Below are 17,688 nucleotides of genomic sequence, written 5' to 3'. Positions count from 1 at the left end.
TCTTCAGGTGTTTATTTTACTGGGTTTTACATTCTACTTTGTATGGCAAAAGAACTCCTTTCATTTGCATGTTACGTGAGCGGGACAAAAAGCACGCTAATGGGGGAAGAACTACAGGGTGCTTTGGTAGGTACACCTCACTAGTTCCAAGCTGGACCACCTTTTTCCTTGAGAAACTGCCTTCATTGCACAGATTTAACAAGGTGCTGGAAACATTCATCATATGAATCTCCCCTTCTACCACATCCCAAAGGGGCTCTATTAGATTAGGTTCTGGTGATTGTGGAGGACATTTGAGTACGGTGAACTCACTGTTATGATCAAGAAATCAGTTTAACAAGATCTGAGTTTTTGACACAGTGCGTTATCCTGCTGGAAGCAGCCATCAGGGGATGAGTGCACTGTGGTCATAAAGTGATTTATGTGATCATCATTTGTTATAATGAAACAAACAATTCAGTTTTATTTATATACTACACAACAACACCGCTACAATAATACACAGAAAACACTACTCAATTACACCACTCCCAGCAGCATGTACCTTTAAATACAAGGTAAAATGGATCAATGTTTTCATGTTGTTTCAGCCAAATTTGGACGCCACCATTTAAGTGTTGAAGCAGAAATCAGGACTCGTCAGACCAGGTGACATTTTTCTACTCTGAGGATGTTTAAGTTATAGCCTCAGTATCCCATTTTTAGCTGACAGGAGTAGCAACCAGTGCGGCCTTCTGCTGATGTAGCACATCTGCTTCACGTTTCAACGTGCTGTGCATTCAGAGATGCTCTCTTTCATACCTTGCTTGTAACAAGAGCACTTAGAAACAGTCGGCCATTCCCCTCTAACCTCAGGCATCAACAAAGCATTTTCTCCCAGAGAACTGCTGCTCCCTGGATATTGTTTCTTTTTCCATTCTCTGTAAACCCTAGAGATGGTTAAGGATGGAAAATCCCAGTAGTTCGTCAGCTTCTGAAATACTTAGACCAGCATGTCTGGCCATGTTTGAAATCAGTTAAATTGCCTTTCTTCGCCATCCCGATGCTTCATTTTAACATCAGCAGGTCAAATTGACCACATCTACATGCTGAAATGCATTAGGTTGATTAGCTGATTAGATATTGGTATTAATGAAGAGCTGAACAGGTGTACTGAATGAACAGTGAGCACTTTACTTTAATATTTTAAATGTTAGATTTTTACCATAAAACTCTTACATGCACGTAACTTTTATGTGTGAGGCTGATGGGAATTACTTCAGTTTTGCTGCTATTTTCTGGAACAAAAAAAAAAAAAAAAACCTTCCATAGAGCAGAGCAAGACTAATGGCTTCTAGTCATTATCTTCATCCTCTGGGAAACGCAATAATCTCTATAAATTTATTTTCAGTCTGGAACAAATATGTGGACGCTGCAGACGGACGGACAAAGGTTCCCAAAGTGGCTAAAAGTAAAACCACACACAACAACACACGAATCTTTAACGGTGAGAAAAAAACAAAGTTCTCAGAAGAAGGATTGATTTAGATTTTAATGGGTATTATACAAGTCATCCGAAGGAAAAAGGAAACATTGAAACAAGAGGCGAATGAAACCCCAGTTCCAAACCAAAACTACAACATTATCAGCTAACAAAATGGATAGTGCTATTACACTGTACCCAACAAATACTGAGCGAGGGTATCATTATAATAAGACATAAAAGTGTTTTCTTCTCTAAAACATATGAGACCACCTAAAGTTTAAACCAGGAGAAGGTGTCATTTCTACTCTACCTGATGACGGAGCCGGAGGTGCAAAGAATTAAAATCCATTTTTCAGTTTTTTGGTCTGTAATGCAAAAAAAAAAAAAAAAAAATTATATATATATATATATATATATATATATATATATATATATCATCAAATAGCAAAGCGCTTTTTAGAAAAAAGATCAACAATCAACAGAGAAATGGTAATATTCTGTCCATGGGTCAAACCCACAAAACTACAGAAGTTCACAAAACAAAAAGAGTGGTTTAAAATAAAAAGAGTCCGTCTGTTCTGGTGAATGCCCCGTGATTGCAATGATGCTCAGGGATCAGCAACAAAGAAACTGCAGTTTACAAATCCAAATATAGTCTATTTTTGGTTTCAAGTAAGAGCAAAAAATTCATAATCAATCAATTTAAGTCTGGAGCAAGCAAACATACCATACCATACCATACCATACCATACCATACCGATATCTTATTTACATTATAATTGTATTTACATCAGGGGATACTGAGGAAAAGTATTTAAATTTAAAGTCCACGTTTAACTTGTTATTTGAAAAATGTAACAGGGAATACGATGCACAATGCAAGGTTCTTTCTTTAAAAAGTGCAATTCCTTTTTCTTAAAGTAAAAAAATATATCTCCATACTTCTGTATATATGTAGAAATGTTGTTCATATAAACAGCAACTGTTGATTTAAGAGCCCTAAAGCCGGTGACGAAAAATGAATGTGTGTTATTGATAGGCAGCAAATTATCGCTAAAATATAAATTATTTTATAATACTCCATAGAAAATCAGAAGTACCGCATTTTAGCATAAACAGAAACTACTGAGAGTATTTTTTTCTTCCTCTCTTTTAGGAGTGTTTATAGATTTAACTAGACTAATGTGGGCAAGTTTCATCTAACTTATTGTTTATTTAGCCAAAAACATTACTGGATAACAGCAACAACAAAAAAAATCGAAAAACGTAATACTTCCATAAAATATCTAAGAATAAAACAGTGGTGGACCTGAAGGCAGCCCACAGAACCTCCAATACTTCAGGCTTATAAAATACAAAAGGTAGATAAGCTGGTTTACATGCGTACATGTTTATATATGAATGTTTTTCTTTTTTTTCCTTTTTTTTTTGTTGCATGTGGAATAACAGTGCTGCGTAAGCAGGAATTTCTTAAAAAGGACATCCTCTACACAGTTATAAAAAGCAAGCGGATATTAAAAGTAAATAGTGGTAAACTCGTGTCTCTTGTTTCCAGTGGTCTGCAATGACACCTTTGTGTGTACCAGTATATTGTGGCAACAAGAGTTTCATCAACTGCTCACCAGGCGCAACGTGTTTCTTCCCTTCATATTCAAGTAGTGTTATGTAGCTATATTTGCACATCTTAGAATAGCTTATACTGAAATGAAATCCTTGCACGGCGTCGGGTGTCTGACCGCAGGCTCTGACGTCACCGGAAAGATGTGGTTTTCCATCGCTGAAGAAAGTCTCTCGCAGTTTCACGCTCTATTACATGCTCGGACATCGTGCTGCTTTCCAGTTCATTTGATAAAATTCATAATGTCATAATAATAATGACGTATACTGTATCATAATGTATATGACTAATTTTTCCCCCCTACCAAAAACACTCTTCGTTTCTTTTCCCCCTTAAACATGCTCCGTTTACTGAATTTTTCTGTCTTGTTTTAAATGTGCAACTTTAGGATCCGTTGGTGGGTTGTGCGGTCTGTCTGTGCGCCTCTGTGCTCGTGTCCTTGCATTCTCCAGGAAGGATGCCGCCGGCCTGCAGGGCCAGCTGGGTTTGCAGGTCTTTGACGACGCTTTCCAGGCTCTGTCGAGCTTCTCTCTCCTGCTGCAGCTCCCGTCTCAGCTGCTCACGATCGGCTTCTGCCTGTTGCAGCTGCACGTGAAGCTCTTCAATCTGCGCAACACAGGAAGCAGCAAGATTAAATGAACGGCAGCCAAGGAATGGGATCAATAACCACAACCGAGTGCACAATATTTTCTAGTGCTCTCGCTGGCTTTGGTCATCTTGGGGGCATCTCACCTGAGTAGAGTATTTGACCCGGAGGCGTTCGGCTTCGCAGCCTTTATCGCAAACTCGCTGCTGTCTCTCTCTCTCCAGCTCTCTCTTCAGCCGCCCACAAGACTCCTCCGCATCCCTCATCTTCCTCTCCCAGTCCACGCGAAGGCGTTCGATCTCCTTTCGCAGGTTGCGCTTGGCCTCGATGGCCTCGCGAAGACGCCCCTTCTTAGCCACTCTCACAAACTCCAGCTCCTGCAAAAACATTCGAATCATCAGAGTTGTGAAAATGAAATCCAGTGAAGCTTTAATATTATTTCGTTTTGGTGAGATTGGTCTCACGGGTTACCTGCTGAAGGCTGCGTTTAGCTTGAAGAGCAGCTGCCAGCTTCTCCTCCTGCTTCACTCTCATCCTGACAATCTCCTGCAGGAGTTTTTCCCGCGCCTCCTTGGTGTCAAGACCAGCATACAGCATCTGTCTCATGGTGTCCATCTCTGGGCAAACAGTCCCTGGCAGCCAGGAAGGCCTCTCCTGAGCCCGAGCCATGCTCTGAGGAGTCAGAGTCTGAGACACACTGGTGCAGGCAGACGGAGGTGAAGCCAGGGAGGAAGACTGCACTGGACCTGAGGACAGAGAGAGGTTTTTTATTATTAAGATCGTGATGAAACCCCAACAATATTAGTGTTGTGATTCTCAAAGACTCAACATAAAATTGAGATGCTGCAAATAACCACTAACAGAGAAGACAAGCGTTAATTATTTGCTACAAATATTTGCATTTTTTGCTACATAAATAGAAAGCCATTATTCCTCTTGTACTTTCCCCCCTTGACACCAGGTGGCGCAGCTGCACAGGAATCACCATGAACAAGCCTGCTCCTTTACTGTGCAATAAAAGTTGGAATCGAAGAGTCTGTGCCCTATATACGCTTTTTCTAAAGCTCAACTACAGTTTATTTTTGTGATTACACTTCAAAAAACCAGAAAAGATGGTGGGTGGTACTCACCATCATCACAGTCATCCACATCAATCTCTCCATCTGTGTCCATGTCTTCGGCTCGGTTGGTGTTGCTGGAGTGGGCCGGCTTTGTTGTAGGCTGTGCGTCACCATTATGCAGCTCCTGCACGGAAATGGCAGCTGTCCCCCTGTCAGGAGTGTTGCTGTCCTTGGGATGGACCGCAGGGGCCAGGTGGGCAAATGCCAAATTGTGTGTCTCCTGATTCCTCGAGCACGACCTGTGAGGATAATAAACACAGCCAGACTTAAAGCATTTAAATGCTAAAAAAAAAGGGCTTGATTAAAGAGGAACTGTAAACAGTTTTAAGCTGTACTTAAAACCAAAACTGTGACATCTTTTGTTTGGAAGGCTCACCTCTCCACCTCATTCTTGGCCGGTTTCTCTTTTTCTGCTGGCTTAGGAGACCAGGGGCGGAAAGCAGAGGGCCTCTGTTTTAGTTGGACCTGTTTCAGATCCTGAAGCAACACAACAACACAACAAGGTTGGATAAACTCAGAAAACTGCTGCTAGAACATTGAATCAGCCATGATGAGTTCATTCAAAGAAGCCAGATGAAGAGAGGCCATGCTTTAAAGTCACTCCTTAGATCTTTAATCTTTTAAATTACACATAAGTTACGCAGACATATAGTGTACAAACCTTGTGTGCAGACTTTGACAGTGACTGGAGCCAATCGGGTTTCCTGTCTTTGTCAGCTGACTGCAATTTGTCGAATTTGGACCTCTTGGCTCGGATGGGGCTGGGAGACTGACAAGGGAGAAAAGGGGAGTAAACGATTAATCATCACGATCCAGGCGGAGATACGGCACATCATAGACAGCTGAGAAAAACCACACAATTTCTAAAAATGCTACAGTATGACTGTAAATGGCATTATTCATGAGCAACTCGTCAATTTGTCAGCACATGTAGAGATGTTTTACAGTAAAAGAGCAGAAGGTCACAGAATGAGAAAATATTGCAGAGAAGTCTCAGAGAGGCGAGGAGGATAGACGATGCATCTGTGCAAGCGTTCAGCAACAGAGCCTGGCATGTCTGCATGTTTGTGTGTGTGCGTGTGTGTGTGAGAGCGGGGCTTTGAGCTTAGCAGACACTCAAGCTGGTCTGGCTGGCAGCCAGTAAGGCTACATTGCTCCCTGCCAGGCAGGAGAGGCGCCGTCAGGTGGAGAAGATCGACTCCTCGAACCACAGAAATATTGCAATCCAGAGACAGAGGCAGACAGAGAGGAAGACAAATTAAAGTAATTGCACTCAGATCTGACAGGCGATCGAGTAGAAGTGTTCTAAAACGGCTGCACTTTAACACAGAGCTGCCGAGTCATGTGCTGTTTGAGGGCGAGCTGAAAACCTGAGGAGGGAAGAAGCATCTGCCTTGTTAAGTGCCACAAAACACTGAATCTCACAAGCTTTTTCCCCCCTTTATCTATGTCGTATGCGTGTGTGTGGCAAGTTGCAGATCCATGTGCTGTGATAGCGAACATCCTCAACCAGGTCTGCACTTGTCAGACAGAGGATATGTTTACCTAGGCAGGCACAGAGGCCAGCACAGACCTGCCGGGTCGTTCTCTTACTCACTACTATGACATCCTGCCTCCAGGAATGGCAAACACTCCCATCTCCTTGTCTGCGCGTGCGATTCGAGACAAACGATTACTCTGTTTACCTTCAAAATCCTCAATGAGAAAACACTCCCTTTGGTGTAGTTGTGCAACCTTTAATCGCCAATTGCTGTGATCACCTGGAGATGGATATTAACAATAAACTTCATTTAGTAGGAAGCCCAGCCGGTAATGAATCACGTCTCACAGATTTGCAGCACGAAGCCAGACTCTGCGTGAGCGAGCGTGTGTGCGCTCACACTGCTATGAGTGGGTGTTGGGACATGTGGGGAAGTGGGTGGCTGCGGGTGTAGACACGCATATGTGCATGTGGGAGGGTATGGAGTGAGTGTGTGTGATAAAGTGCGGTTAGGGGTGGAGGTGTTAAGTCAGGTCTGGCACTGCATACCTGAACTATAGATACCACGTTTGAATTGGGTTAATTTACAGTTTCACCTATTAGGAAACTGCTTACCGTCACAAGTGAGTAGTTCTCAATTGTTCTAGTAAATCATTTAGGTTGTTTAAGCCTTTGATGGAAATTATGGCTGGAATCTTTGACTCTTTGACATTTTCTAGACCTTCCCGGTTTGATTTGAGCCTACATTTGTAAGCTTTATGAAGTGTACATGACATGTTTGTCTGGACACTCCCCTCCAGTCTGCCTGCCTTACTAATGTCTCTACCCGTCTAACCAGTCACCACGGTACACACACACACACACACCCATTTACAAGCCCGCTGGTTGGATTTGCTACTGTAAGGTAGTTCTTTTAACCTAGATTAACCTCCTGACTGTGTTTAGCAGTGGTGACTCGACCCCTCACCTGCCTGACTCAAGGCTGGTGGTGTTCTAAGAACTGCTGCCCTGGTGTAATAAGACTCTGTAATTACTGCCGTGACTGTTGTTTTCCTGACAAAGGATGTCTGCCTGTCTGGTACTATTTCTACCCTGAGGTTTGCAGCTCCAGGAAGGCTACGAGCACTAGACATAATAGAGCCAGAAAACAGACACTCCCAGACACCACAAGGGACCTACTGGCTAAATATGACACTGACCTCACAGGAGAGCAGCCACACGGGCTTTACTCATCACCACATCATAGACATAGCATGGTCATGGAGTCAAAACACCCCCCCCCCTTATACATCCTATTGCCTCGCAGGCCCAGATAGGACATCCATCCCCATTTCTCTCACACTGGAAGGAGAGGGAGACTTCCTCTGAGGAGTTTGCTTTGGCTGCGTCCCCTGTGGGAACTGAGAATTGAGTGGGAGGGGGGAGGTGAGCCAGAAGAGGGGGGACCACAGAGGAAGCACTGAGCTGAAGGAATGTATACTTGAAGGCCAAGTACAGCCTCCCCTTTCAGACTCCATTCAAGCATTGCCCTTTTCAACTCACTATTGTATGATATTTCTTTGAGGCGCTGTAATGAGGGAGCGGTTCAAAGCAAACCTGTAGGCTAAACAGGGTCTAATAGCAGAAGGGCAAGAGCAGGCATGTTTTATTTTTTAATTAGTGCTACATAATGGCGTGGCAATACAAGGATAAGCTCCAGGTTTTTTTCCACCCCACAATCTTATCCCGGCGTGGCAAACACACACAACACAAGCATATCGATATCTGTTCAAAGATCGCAGCGCTCGACCTGCGTGAATCATGATTTCTCGTCATCACGCCAACTGGAGCGTGATTTTGACTGAGCCGTTTTTTTTTTTACTTGAACATGGATGTAATCAACAATATTTGTTCAGTGACTGGTGATATGGGACCGGCGTTCAGCACGAGGGGGAAAAGCCTAATCTTAACATGGTTAACTTGGTCAGTCGACGTCAGCAAGCATCATACTGCAGATGATGGAGATTAAAGTTTAATCTCTTAGTTTCTCCATAGCAGCATACCAGCACTGGAAAAGGACTGCGTCCACAGAGCCCCTGTGAAGGGCTATTTTCTCGACGCACGCTTCATCTGCCATTAGTGAGAGACGCCAGAGGAGGAAGTGAGAATGGAGGGGGATGTGAGAGGATCAATGAAAGCATGAATGGATGCGTAGCAGGCAGGAAAGTGGGTGGATGAAGAGGAAAGAGGTAGCTGATTGGAGTGTGTGTAAAAATGTATGACCCTAACTCTTGAAGTTTGAAACTATTTCTGGTTGTTGCCATTATTCTATCCATCCATCCATTCGCTTCCGCTTATCCTTTTCAGGGTCGCGGGGGCGTTGGAGCCTATCCCAGCTGTCATAGGGCAAGAGGCGGGGTACACCCTGGACAGGTCGCCAGTCTGTCGCAGGGCGTACACACAGAGACAGACAACCATTCGCTCTCACATTCACTCCTGCATTCACACCTATGGGCAATTTGAATTAATCAATGAACCTATCCCCATTATTCTAACTTTCTCATTTCTAACGTTAGCAAAAACGCACACACAACCAATCAGGCAGGTTGAACAGGCACAGGGTTTTAGCGAGATCATCTAAGCCGGAGATGTGGAGGTTAAACCAAAATTATAATATGCAAGTGGCAAGGGTCCAAGTGCAAGTGCTCATGCCATTTTTAAAACCTGTTTCTTTGCATGTGTCTCTGTCTACAAAAAAGGATTCGGTGAGAACAGAGTTATTATTGTTATCTATAGCTTTAGGAATGATGCACGACGAGAAGATTATCATCTCTTTCTCTTATTTATCTGTCAGTGAAATATGTTAGCGTTAGAGCCAGTTTCTAGGTAGCTTAGCTTAGCATAAAGACTGGGAAGAATATAAAACTGCTAGCCTGGCTCTATACAACAAAATTACGATAAACAATTTATATATCTATATCATGTGATTAAGCGAGTGTTTGGGTGCTGGTAAGCAGAGTGGCTAGATAAAAAAAGAATAAAAATGGCATGAATAATCTAATCTCTGAGCAACAAAACAAAACGCTAAGAGCTAATAAGCCTGTTGGATCTGCTGAAAGGGTAAAACTGAAACCCCTAGCATCTGTTGTGCTACTAAAAAAACACTGCAATGAAATTATCAAGAAACAAAACATGAGGCAACACTCATATGGTAAGACCAAAATAGCTGAACTTCCTGCAGGGCCCCAGTCATACAACACCAACGTATGCTGCATGATAGCATGGCATTAAGAAAAGTGCACAGCAACAAGACACAACAGTTTCAGATTACGGCCTCCTTTCCCCTCCTAAACCCCTGAATGTAATCCCCAGATCGACATGTGCTTACTGGGGCGCTGTCTCACTCAAGGGCACACCAACTGGCATGGCTCACATGGGTAATAGCCTTAGTTGGAAGTGAAGGAATACTAGTTTTGGTAATCTGATCCCTATGGTTTGGTGTGGACGGTCACAGGGATGCCTTGAACGCTCTATTCGGCTCTCGCTGCATAAATTGTACGACAGTCCCTTGATTTATATAAAGCCCTGTGGTCACTGTAACAGCTGGGGAAGTATTATTGGTGTCTGCCCAGAATATCCCTGAAACTTCATCCCATATTCCACACAGATACCGGGGTAGCTCTCATTTCCCCTCTCTAAAGCTTAGCTTAATTTATCAATTTACTGTGTCTCTGCTTGAGAATATTTTGTTTACGTGGCTGAACTGAGCCATGGCAGCGTAGCCACACAGAGACAGCCGCAGGGCCAGGCATAAGGACGGCATTACAGCGGAGCTTATTGGATTGTCCTAATTGTCTTTGGGATTGAGACTTGATGAGGTCTGAGGAAGATGCAGGACAAGCTGGTGTTCCTAAAGGTGGATGCACACAGCCTGACACATATAGCTTAATGGCAGAAGGGCAAAACAGTGCAATAATATCATTCACTTATTAATCCTGACAACGTAACAATATTTTAAGACCCAGTCTTTAAGTTTTACTTTGCTGAAAATAGAACAGGATGTTGTACTGATTACAGTTCGGTGGCAAAATGCTTGACTTTGAAGTTGCAATAAGTGCAAATTTGATTTTATGTGCCCACAAGAGAAAAAAAAATGTGAAAAAATAATGATAAAACTATCTTTGTACTATTTTGCATATAAGCAATGCTACAATGGGCAAATCCAGACCTGCTGTTTAATGACATTGTTGCTTGTATCCTTACATGCAAATGTCATCTTTTCGTGTTTTGACAGTGCAAATACACGTCTATTGCTTTGACATTTCTGCACGTACTTCACAATGCCATGGCTGTAGAATAATAACACTTTAATAATATTTTCAGCATTTCGTGGTTCCCTATGGGGTCATTTGAATAGCCAAGCAGTTAGGGTCCCTGTCATTATCTTTCTAGTCTTTTGCAGTCACTGTCCACTGCTGTCAAATAAAGGGTTAAAATGCAGAAAAGAACTGGTTACTGCAGTTCTGTCAGGAGGTGGTTCTGTCAACCACAGGGTGGAAAATCTCTCAGAAAATTCAAGCCTCAATTGCACAACCAAAAGCAGTAAAAGGATGGCGCTTTTGCTTCCTTTGATAGGTATTGTGTCCTACTCATGGAGGGGGTTGATAGAAAAAGTCCTACATCACTTTTAAGAGTTTTAAGAGTTTGGCATGGACAGAGATTTTTATAGTAAAGATTGCACTTGTATTCTGTTGGGTTTAATTCGCCTCTTTCAATGCCATCATACATCACATGCAAATGTGGATGAAAAAATATTAGGGCACAATAAACTCTCTAATCTTTTGATGACAAGTTTCATTTTTACGGTCCTCATCATGAAAAAACTTGTTCCTGAATAAAGCGAACTGCTTGTGTGCGCATGAAAAGATCATCTCGGCGGTGAGAGCAAACACAAAGAAAGATTACTGTACTACTGAATGTGAATTCCTAGTCAGGTCCAAACATGGCAACCATAACAACGGGGACATGCCCGCAGGCCTTTCTTACAGCGGTGTTGACAGCGGTGCCCAAATCACTCTCTCCCTCAGAGGATGACCTCACACTAGGAAGCACTCATAAGTTATTTCAACAGATATGGAAACCCGAGACTAAAAGACGTGAAGCAGATAGCGCTGCAGATTATATTTTATTAGGGTGAGCATGTTCGGTATGGTTGTGAGTCAAAGTTATCTTAGGAAATGAAACGTGCTCTGTGACTGGTGTATTTCTAGACACACATAGTGCCAAATTCAGCAGATAGTTGTCTGAGCCCCCCTGCTGTACTCTTGGAATAAGAGAGTTAGAAATCAGACCAGATCTGAAGCAAGACGCGAGGCAGTATCTACTAACCGGCGCGGGCAAAGAAACACTCGCTCTGTGCCACGATCTCACTGGGACATACCACACGTATGCACAGACACAAAGCCTTTATGTTTCTATAACATTTAGCACACTTATAATAATGTAAGAGCAGTCCGGACCAGAAGGCCTGAGGGGATGAAGGTTAACGAGAAAGACAGAGGGAGGGAGAAGGAGCTATGACTCACTCTATGTAAACGGAAAATAATTTGATAACCAGAATGCGTCAAATCAACATCAAATATATTCACACAACTTTTGAGAGCATCACACATAGAAATAAAAAGGGGTCTATGGGCAATACTCACTACATATGGGTGGACTTGAATGGTACTTAAAGCAAATACTTTGTCATTTAAAAAAAAAAAAAGAGCTGCAACCAGGCAGTTTTATAAGCATCACCCCAGATTTCGATTGTCTAAGTGCTCTGGAATTGAAGGGAAAGCTGTGAGAAAGCTTTTGTCCGGCCAAACAAAATGGTTACCAGACAGCCATGTGCTCCAAAGTACTTCCAACACCTAAAAGGAGAAATTCTAGCCCTTTCACTGTTATTCTAACGCCACAAACGGATCAATATATTTCCTAATTACTTCATTTAATGCACCAGTGTTGCAGAGAAAATCACTGCGTTAGCGTGGCCGTATCCCGAGTTTCAGACGTGTGTGCGTGCCTTCACAGAACTTGATCTGTGTTGTACGGCAGTGCCAGCACCAGCATTGCTATGCAAGCTTAATCCCTTGGCATTACACTGACCCTCATCTGATTCTCCGGCGGTGGTGCACTTGTGTGTTTTTAAGTGATCTATAACCTCGATTTTACGTCACAGTTTGAAGCACAAATACGATTCATTTAAGATGATTAGTGATATTCTTAAAGTTAAAAGACCTGCAAATATCACCCACATTTACACCTCTTACCTACCGACAACACGTTCAATCTGGCGTTAGCTGAGCAGCCCTGATGTTGAACATCAGCGACAGCAGATTTGTTGTCTTAAAAGAACAAGGAGGTGATTTCTAAACACAAAAGCTGGAATTGTTGAAAATAATTTGAAATATGTAATAAAAAAAAAAAACTGCAATAATTTCCATTCTATAAATGTAAAAATAAAAATAAAAAAATCTAGAATTAAAAAACATGGTGCTCAAGACAATGGTGCTGACATTAATTTTGTGATAGAGCAGCTAAAAAAAAATATCTGTAGGTGTATCAGTAGGCTTCATTTATGGAGGCTTTCCAGCAATTTAAAAATTGCTCAGAGCAGCAGAGGTCAGAATACCATATCTTTTGCTCCATAAAAGAGGTACATCGCATGCAGTTCAGCTGTATATTATGGACTCTCTGTTAGGCCGTGAGCATCTTTCAGTCATCAGGGTCTCAATGTGCTCATTTTCTTGTCAAAAACAAGAAAGGCAAAATGGTTTATGCTGGCTGAAAAGTACCTACCATGCTGGATAAACTGACCCTTATATGCTTACAGTTGTTAAATTAAGTCTTTATGAAAATACTTTCAGACTGAATGAAGAAAATAGTTATTTACACTATGTGGGAATAAAATAAAAAGGGGGTGGGGGTAGGAGTCAGTAGAAAATCTGTTGATTTGTGACTGTTGAGCGATGAAAGACACGGGTGAAAATCTCTGATAAAAACGGACTCTGTTACTTCCAAAACACGATGTGTTAACAAACATCATCTAATCAGAGGACTGATGTCTTCCAACTGTAAATGCCGATAAGCACATCCCAGCCTGTACCCAGGGATGTGTGCACAGCTCTCTCAATGTTAGCGAAGCTCTACAGTAAAGACTGTGAGTCCAGTGTCTGACTGGATGAGTTTTAATCCTGCAGATTAATACTAATGCCACAGCAAAGAAGGCAGATTGACGATTAACATGTCACCGGATAACCTCTCGGTAACCCAAACACAAACAGCTCCAAATACACAGACCATTATATCACTCCCAGTACCTGGTACTAGAAGACTCCACTGCACCTCCCTCACAGGGCAGAGACTGTGAGGTTTGCACAGGAGGCGGCCTGGGAGCCCGGCATCGTTGAGGAAGAGCCAGGCCTCCAAATTGAAGGACCGCTGCTTACATATGGATGTAAATTGAAAAAATGAAAATTACGTCCGAATTTTACATACACAAGAGTCAAATGGGATTTATAGTCACCATTTCTACATTTTATTAAACTACAACAGGGCTGTAAATATCAATTATGAAAAAAAGCATACATAGTAAATCTTGAAGTCCTCATACAGGTATTAAATTCAATGGGTTGCCAGGTTTGCAGCGGTTCATTCTTGTCAGTATATTTTATTCTCTTCCAGTCCGATTTTGAAAGGAGATAACATCTGTAAAGATCTGAGTTGGTGCCATGTGCTTGTACTTTCATCCAGATTAGTCTCATGTTTTGCAACATCCAATTTCAAATCCAAGCACGTGGTTTCCATACCGATTCAGGCTGCTTCGCCTCACTTGCTATTTATTATGCGAGATATTTCAATTATTTATTCTTCGGTTTATTCTGTTTCAGCATCCAGCGAGCATCCTCTCCTCTGCTATTCTGGCCTAAAGGCACACATCGTTTCTCTTACTACCATCAGTACCCTTTCCAACTACAGCCATACCCGTTAATCAATCGGCTATTCTCATTAAACTTTGGTATCTTCCCACTGTTTTCATTACTGACTTGGGTTGCCAGTTATTTATTTCACAAAATAATATCACAACTTCCTTGGATGTTCTCTTGCAGTTCTTCATAAACCAACATTGGATTGCCATCCTTACATTCTATAATGCAATTTTTAGCCAGAATTGTACATTTCCCAGCAGTCTCGATATCATTAATATACTTAATGAAATCCAATCAATTGTATTGCACTTTGTTCCCATTGACCGTCTTATCTAGTCAACAAAACATAACACCTTTCCTCACTGAAATGCCCAACTGCTCAGGAAACTTACCTTAGCTTAAGAAGATATTTAATTAATCATTAAGAGTTCAATTTAATCTTTAAGAAGACTTTTGAGGGTCTCCCGAGTTTGGTGGTTATCACAGATCTGACTCAAAGCCTGGGTTATAATTGCAGCGGTCATACATTCATCTTCATTCAGACCGTTCACCAGGCTCTTCGCTGTGGAAATCACTGAATATCTGAGAAAGACTAACTTACGGCACAGTTACCCGCAGCCAATTTAAAGTACAAGCTGATGATAAAAACCCAGTGTAACCAATGAGTCACTGAGGGGATGGTCATTTTTCAAAATTTTAAAGCAGCTCACTGACCAGCTGAGGAGCGGCTTGCGGCGCCGTGCCTTCACGGTAATACGAGCCACATGACCACATGCCCCCCTGATCAGGCAGCGGAGAGGAGGGCAGGTGGCAGGTTTATTTGGAAAGATGAAAATGGGATGAATACCAGAGGTTAAGAGGTGTGAGGGGACGGAAGGGGGGTGGGGGGGCAGAAGGGGATTTGGGGGAGGAGGCCATAAAAGTTGTGAGAGGGCGAGGTGAAGTTAGGGTCACTGCTCACCCAGAGTCCCATGAGATGTAATTTCACCAACACAGTATACATCCTGAGAAAATGCTCAGGAGCTAATTGGTTGAAGCAAAGTAATAAATCCTGCTGAAATTTATAGATACCATTCTAGGTCATTTAGCTGAAATGCAGCCCTCCTGGTCACCAGCTTAGAGGAGCTAATCTTTGTTCCACCAATGGCGTTTCTATTTAAACAGTGAAACACTATTAAAAAGACACCTGATGGGAATTTTAAAGGCATTCTTTTTAATTATCTTTGAACTTGAAATTTAGCCTCCAAGCCTGTAACATTGTATCATTTGTGACTGCAGCGCTGCATAGTAGGCATTTTCCCAGATGCAAAAGAAACGCAACCAGAAAGCTGCACGATTTGAAATGTGCTAATGGGCCCATTTAAATAGACGGGAAATGGTGAGGGAAAAAAAAAAAATAATAAAAGAGCTCACATTAACGAGCAATAAGGAGCACTGACGTAACTGAAGAGAACGACTCCAGATGGGGAAAAAAAAAAACGCCCAAAACAAGAAAGCCGCTAAGTTTTCTACTTGTTCAACTAATTAACTGTCAACCTATTTTCAAAACAACATTACGAGTTACGGCGTCTGAAAATGTTCTCCTCTCGCTGGCAGACTAACAATCTGGCTCAAATGTACGACGACCTCACAGTGAGTGTGTGTATACAGTAATATTTGACAGAGATCAAATAGCATTTCACTTGTTTCCACTTGTTAGAGGAATTGTCTGTAAGGGAAATAGGGGATAAAACACCCACAACATCCGTTCCTAAGATCACACATTCCATCCTTAAACACTGGTTTTGTGTCCCTCCTCCATTCATAGGAAAACATATCTGCTTACAGAAATAATTAGGTGAGAGGGCTCGAGCCGAGCCGCTTCCATAAAATGAATATGAGCGCTCTAAAATGGAGGACTGAAGGGGCTGGGTGGTGGACCGCAGCACCTCATGAATTCTGCGATTTGCCGTCTGTTTCTTCACTCTAAAAAATTCTTGGAAATGTCTTTTCCTGGATGATTTTATTGCACAAGAGCCTGTGTTTTTCTCCATGGCAACCACATAACAGTAGAGCCCATAAGCTCTGACTCAACAAACAGAACTCCACAAAATACCCATTTCAGCGCCAGGGTTTTCCCCCCTCGCCCAGCTTTCCTGCAAAACCCTGCCTGGGACAGCTTTAAAGAAGAGGCCAAATGATCGCACTGACCATGAATGAAGGCACATGCTGGGATTAATCAGGGCGAACATGTGACATAAGCTGCAGAAGATATGTGCGGGGAAGTAGTCTCGCGGGCTCCCGACGAGCCTCAGGTGCTGCATGGGTTCAGCCTTTTTGTGGACTGGAGCCATGGCAAGTGGGAAAGGCAGCAGCTGGGTTAACCTGCAGGAGCTCTGCTTTAAAGCAGCAGCAGGTTCGGAACAAATGCACCAAACAGAGCATTATGTAAAAGTCTGTCTCTCTCTCTCGCTTGGTGGGCTGAGTTGGAAGGACGCAGGCGCTCTGTGGCCCTAATGTAGCCGCTAAAGGGGAGGCAAGCTAGGGATTAGTGTTGCAGGCAGGCACAGGCCTCAGCGGAGGGCATGATGTACGTAAGTATGTAATCTGCATGGCCTTTCCTCAGACAGCAAATCTCTGAGTCGCGACGTACTGCAGCACTGAAAACAGTCCTGCAAAAACGGTGCTGTGAAAGCAGTCGGTCCTGTTCTCAAGCTTTATGCAACCACATCGTTTTCCAGAAAATTATGCCTCGTCTACTCTAAAGACAAAGTTACTCGAAGGAGACGCTGTCCTCCCACCATCTGTCCTTGAATCATACTCATCATTTAGCACGCCAGACGAGGATTTAGTCCCCCCGCTTTCTTATTGGTGAGCCGTCAACCTTCATGTCTTGACTGGTTAAGGCCATTCCTAAGAAAACAGGACATGTCTGCTAAACTGTAACTCAAGACAACCGTGAGCTAGGCCACAGTTTCAGCTGCTCTCAGGCAGCTGCGAGGCTACGCGCATGTGTGGTTTCTCTCAAGTCTTGCGAGTCTTTCAGAGGTTTCACCCTTGCAAAAACTCCAAATCAAACAAAATTATCCTTTATTTGTTGCATATAAGGTCATTGCAAAGGGGCATGGGAGGCTGCCAACTTTTCTGTTTGGTTCTCCCATACTCGCCGTTTACCTTGTAGTGAACACAGAGGAGTATGCCACAGGGAGGGGAGGCCCTACACAGGAACTCAATAATAACTTTCAGCAGTCTAGCCAGGAGGCTGGAAGCCCAGACTGCGGCTGTTCCCTCTTGTCCTCATACCTCCCTCCACATAGCCCCACGCTCCTCCCTTTACCCCCCTCCTCCTGCTGGCCTGTGTCTGCTCCACAGGACTGATGCATTCTGCAGACAGGCCAGCGCTCTTAAAGAGACACAGGCCACATTTTTATCCCCTGAATCACTGCAGTGGACGGAACCACTAAAGAAAGAGCAGAGTCCCTCATTT

At 42.9% G+C, this 17,688-nt stretch overlaps 1 protein-coding gene across 1 annotated transcript in view; it reads right to left on the bottom strand.

The window, feature by feature from the left end:
* Positions 1-1,513: 1,513 nt before the first annotated feature.
* skib (v-ski avian sarcoma viral oncogene homolog b) overlaps positions 1,514-17,688 on the bottom strand; it is a 30,578-nt gene continuing 14,403 nt past the window's right edge. The window contains exons 2-7 of the mRNA XM_040001007.1: positions 5,452-5,559; positions 5,167-5,267; positions 4,800-5,029; positions 4,141-4,415; positions 3,816-4,046; positions 1,514-3,689 (exon numbers count right to left, since the gene is read on the bottom strand). Of these exons, the coding sequence (XP_039856941.1) occupies positions 3,468-3,689; positions 3,816-4,046; positions 4,141-4,415; positions 4,800-5,029; positions 5,167-5,267; positions 5,452-5,559 (1,167 nt within the window). The 3' untranslated portion in view covers positions 1,514-3,467. The remainder of the gene's footprint in view (positions 3,690-3,815; positions 4,047-4,140; positions 4,416-4,799; positions 5,030-5,166; positions 5,268-5,451; positions 5,560-17,688) is intronic.

The sequence above is a fragment of the Simochromis diagramma genome, unplaced genomic scaffold, assembly GCF_900408965.1.
Source record: "Simochromis diagramma unplaced genomic scaffold, fSimDia1.1 OVJJ01000320.1, whole genome shotgun sequence".
Taxonomy (NCBI): Eukaryota; Metazoa; Chordata; class Actinopteri; order Cichliformes; family Cichlidae; genus Simochromis; species Simochromis diagramma.
Note: the sequence above shows the minus strand (reverse complement) of the source record. Positions and strands in the feature narration are given on the sequence as shown.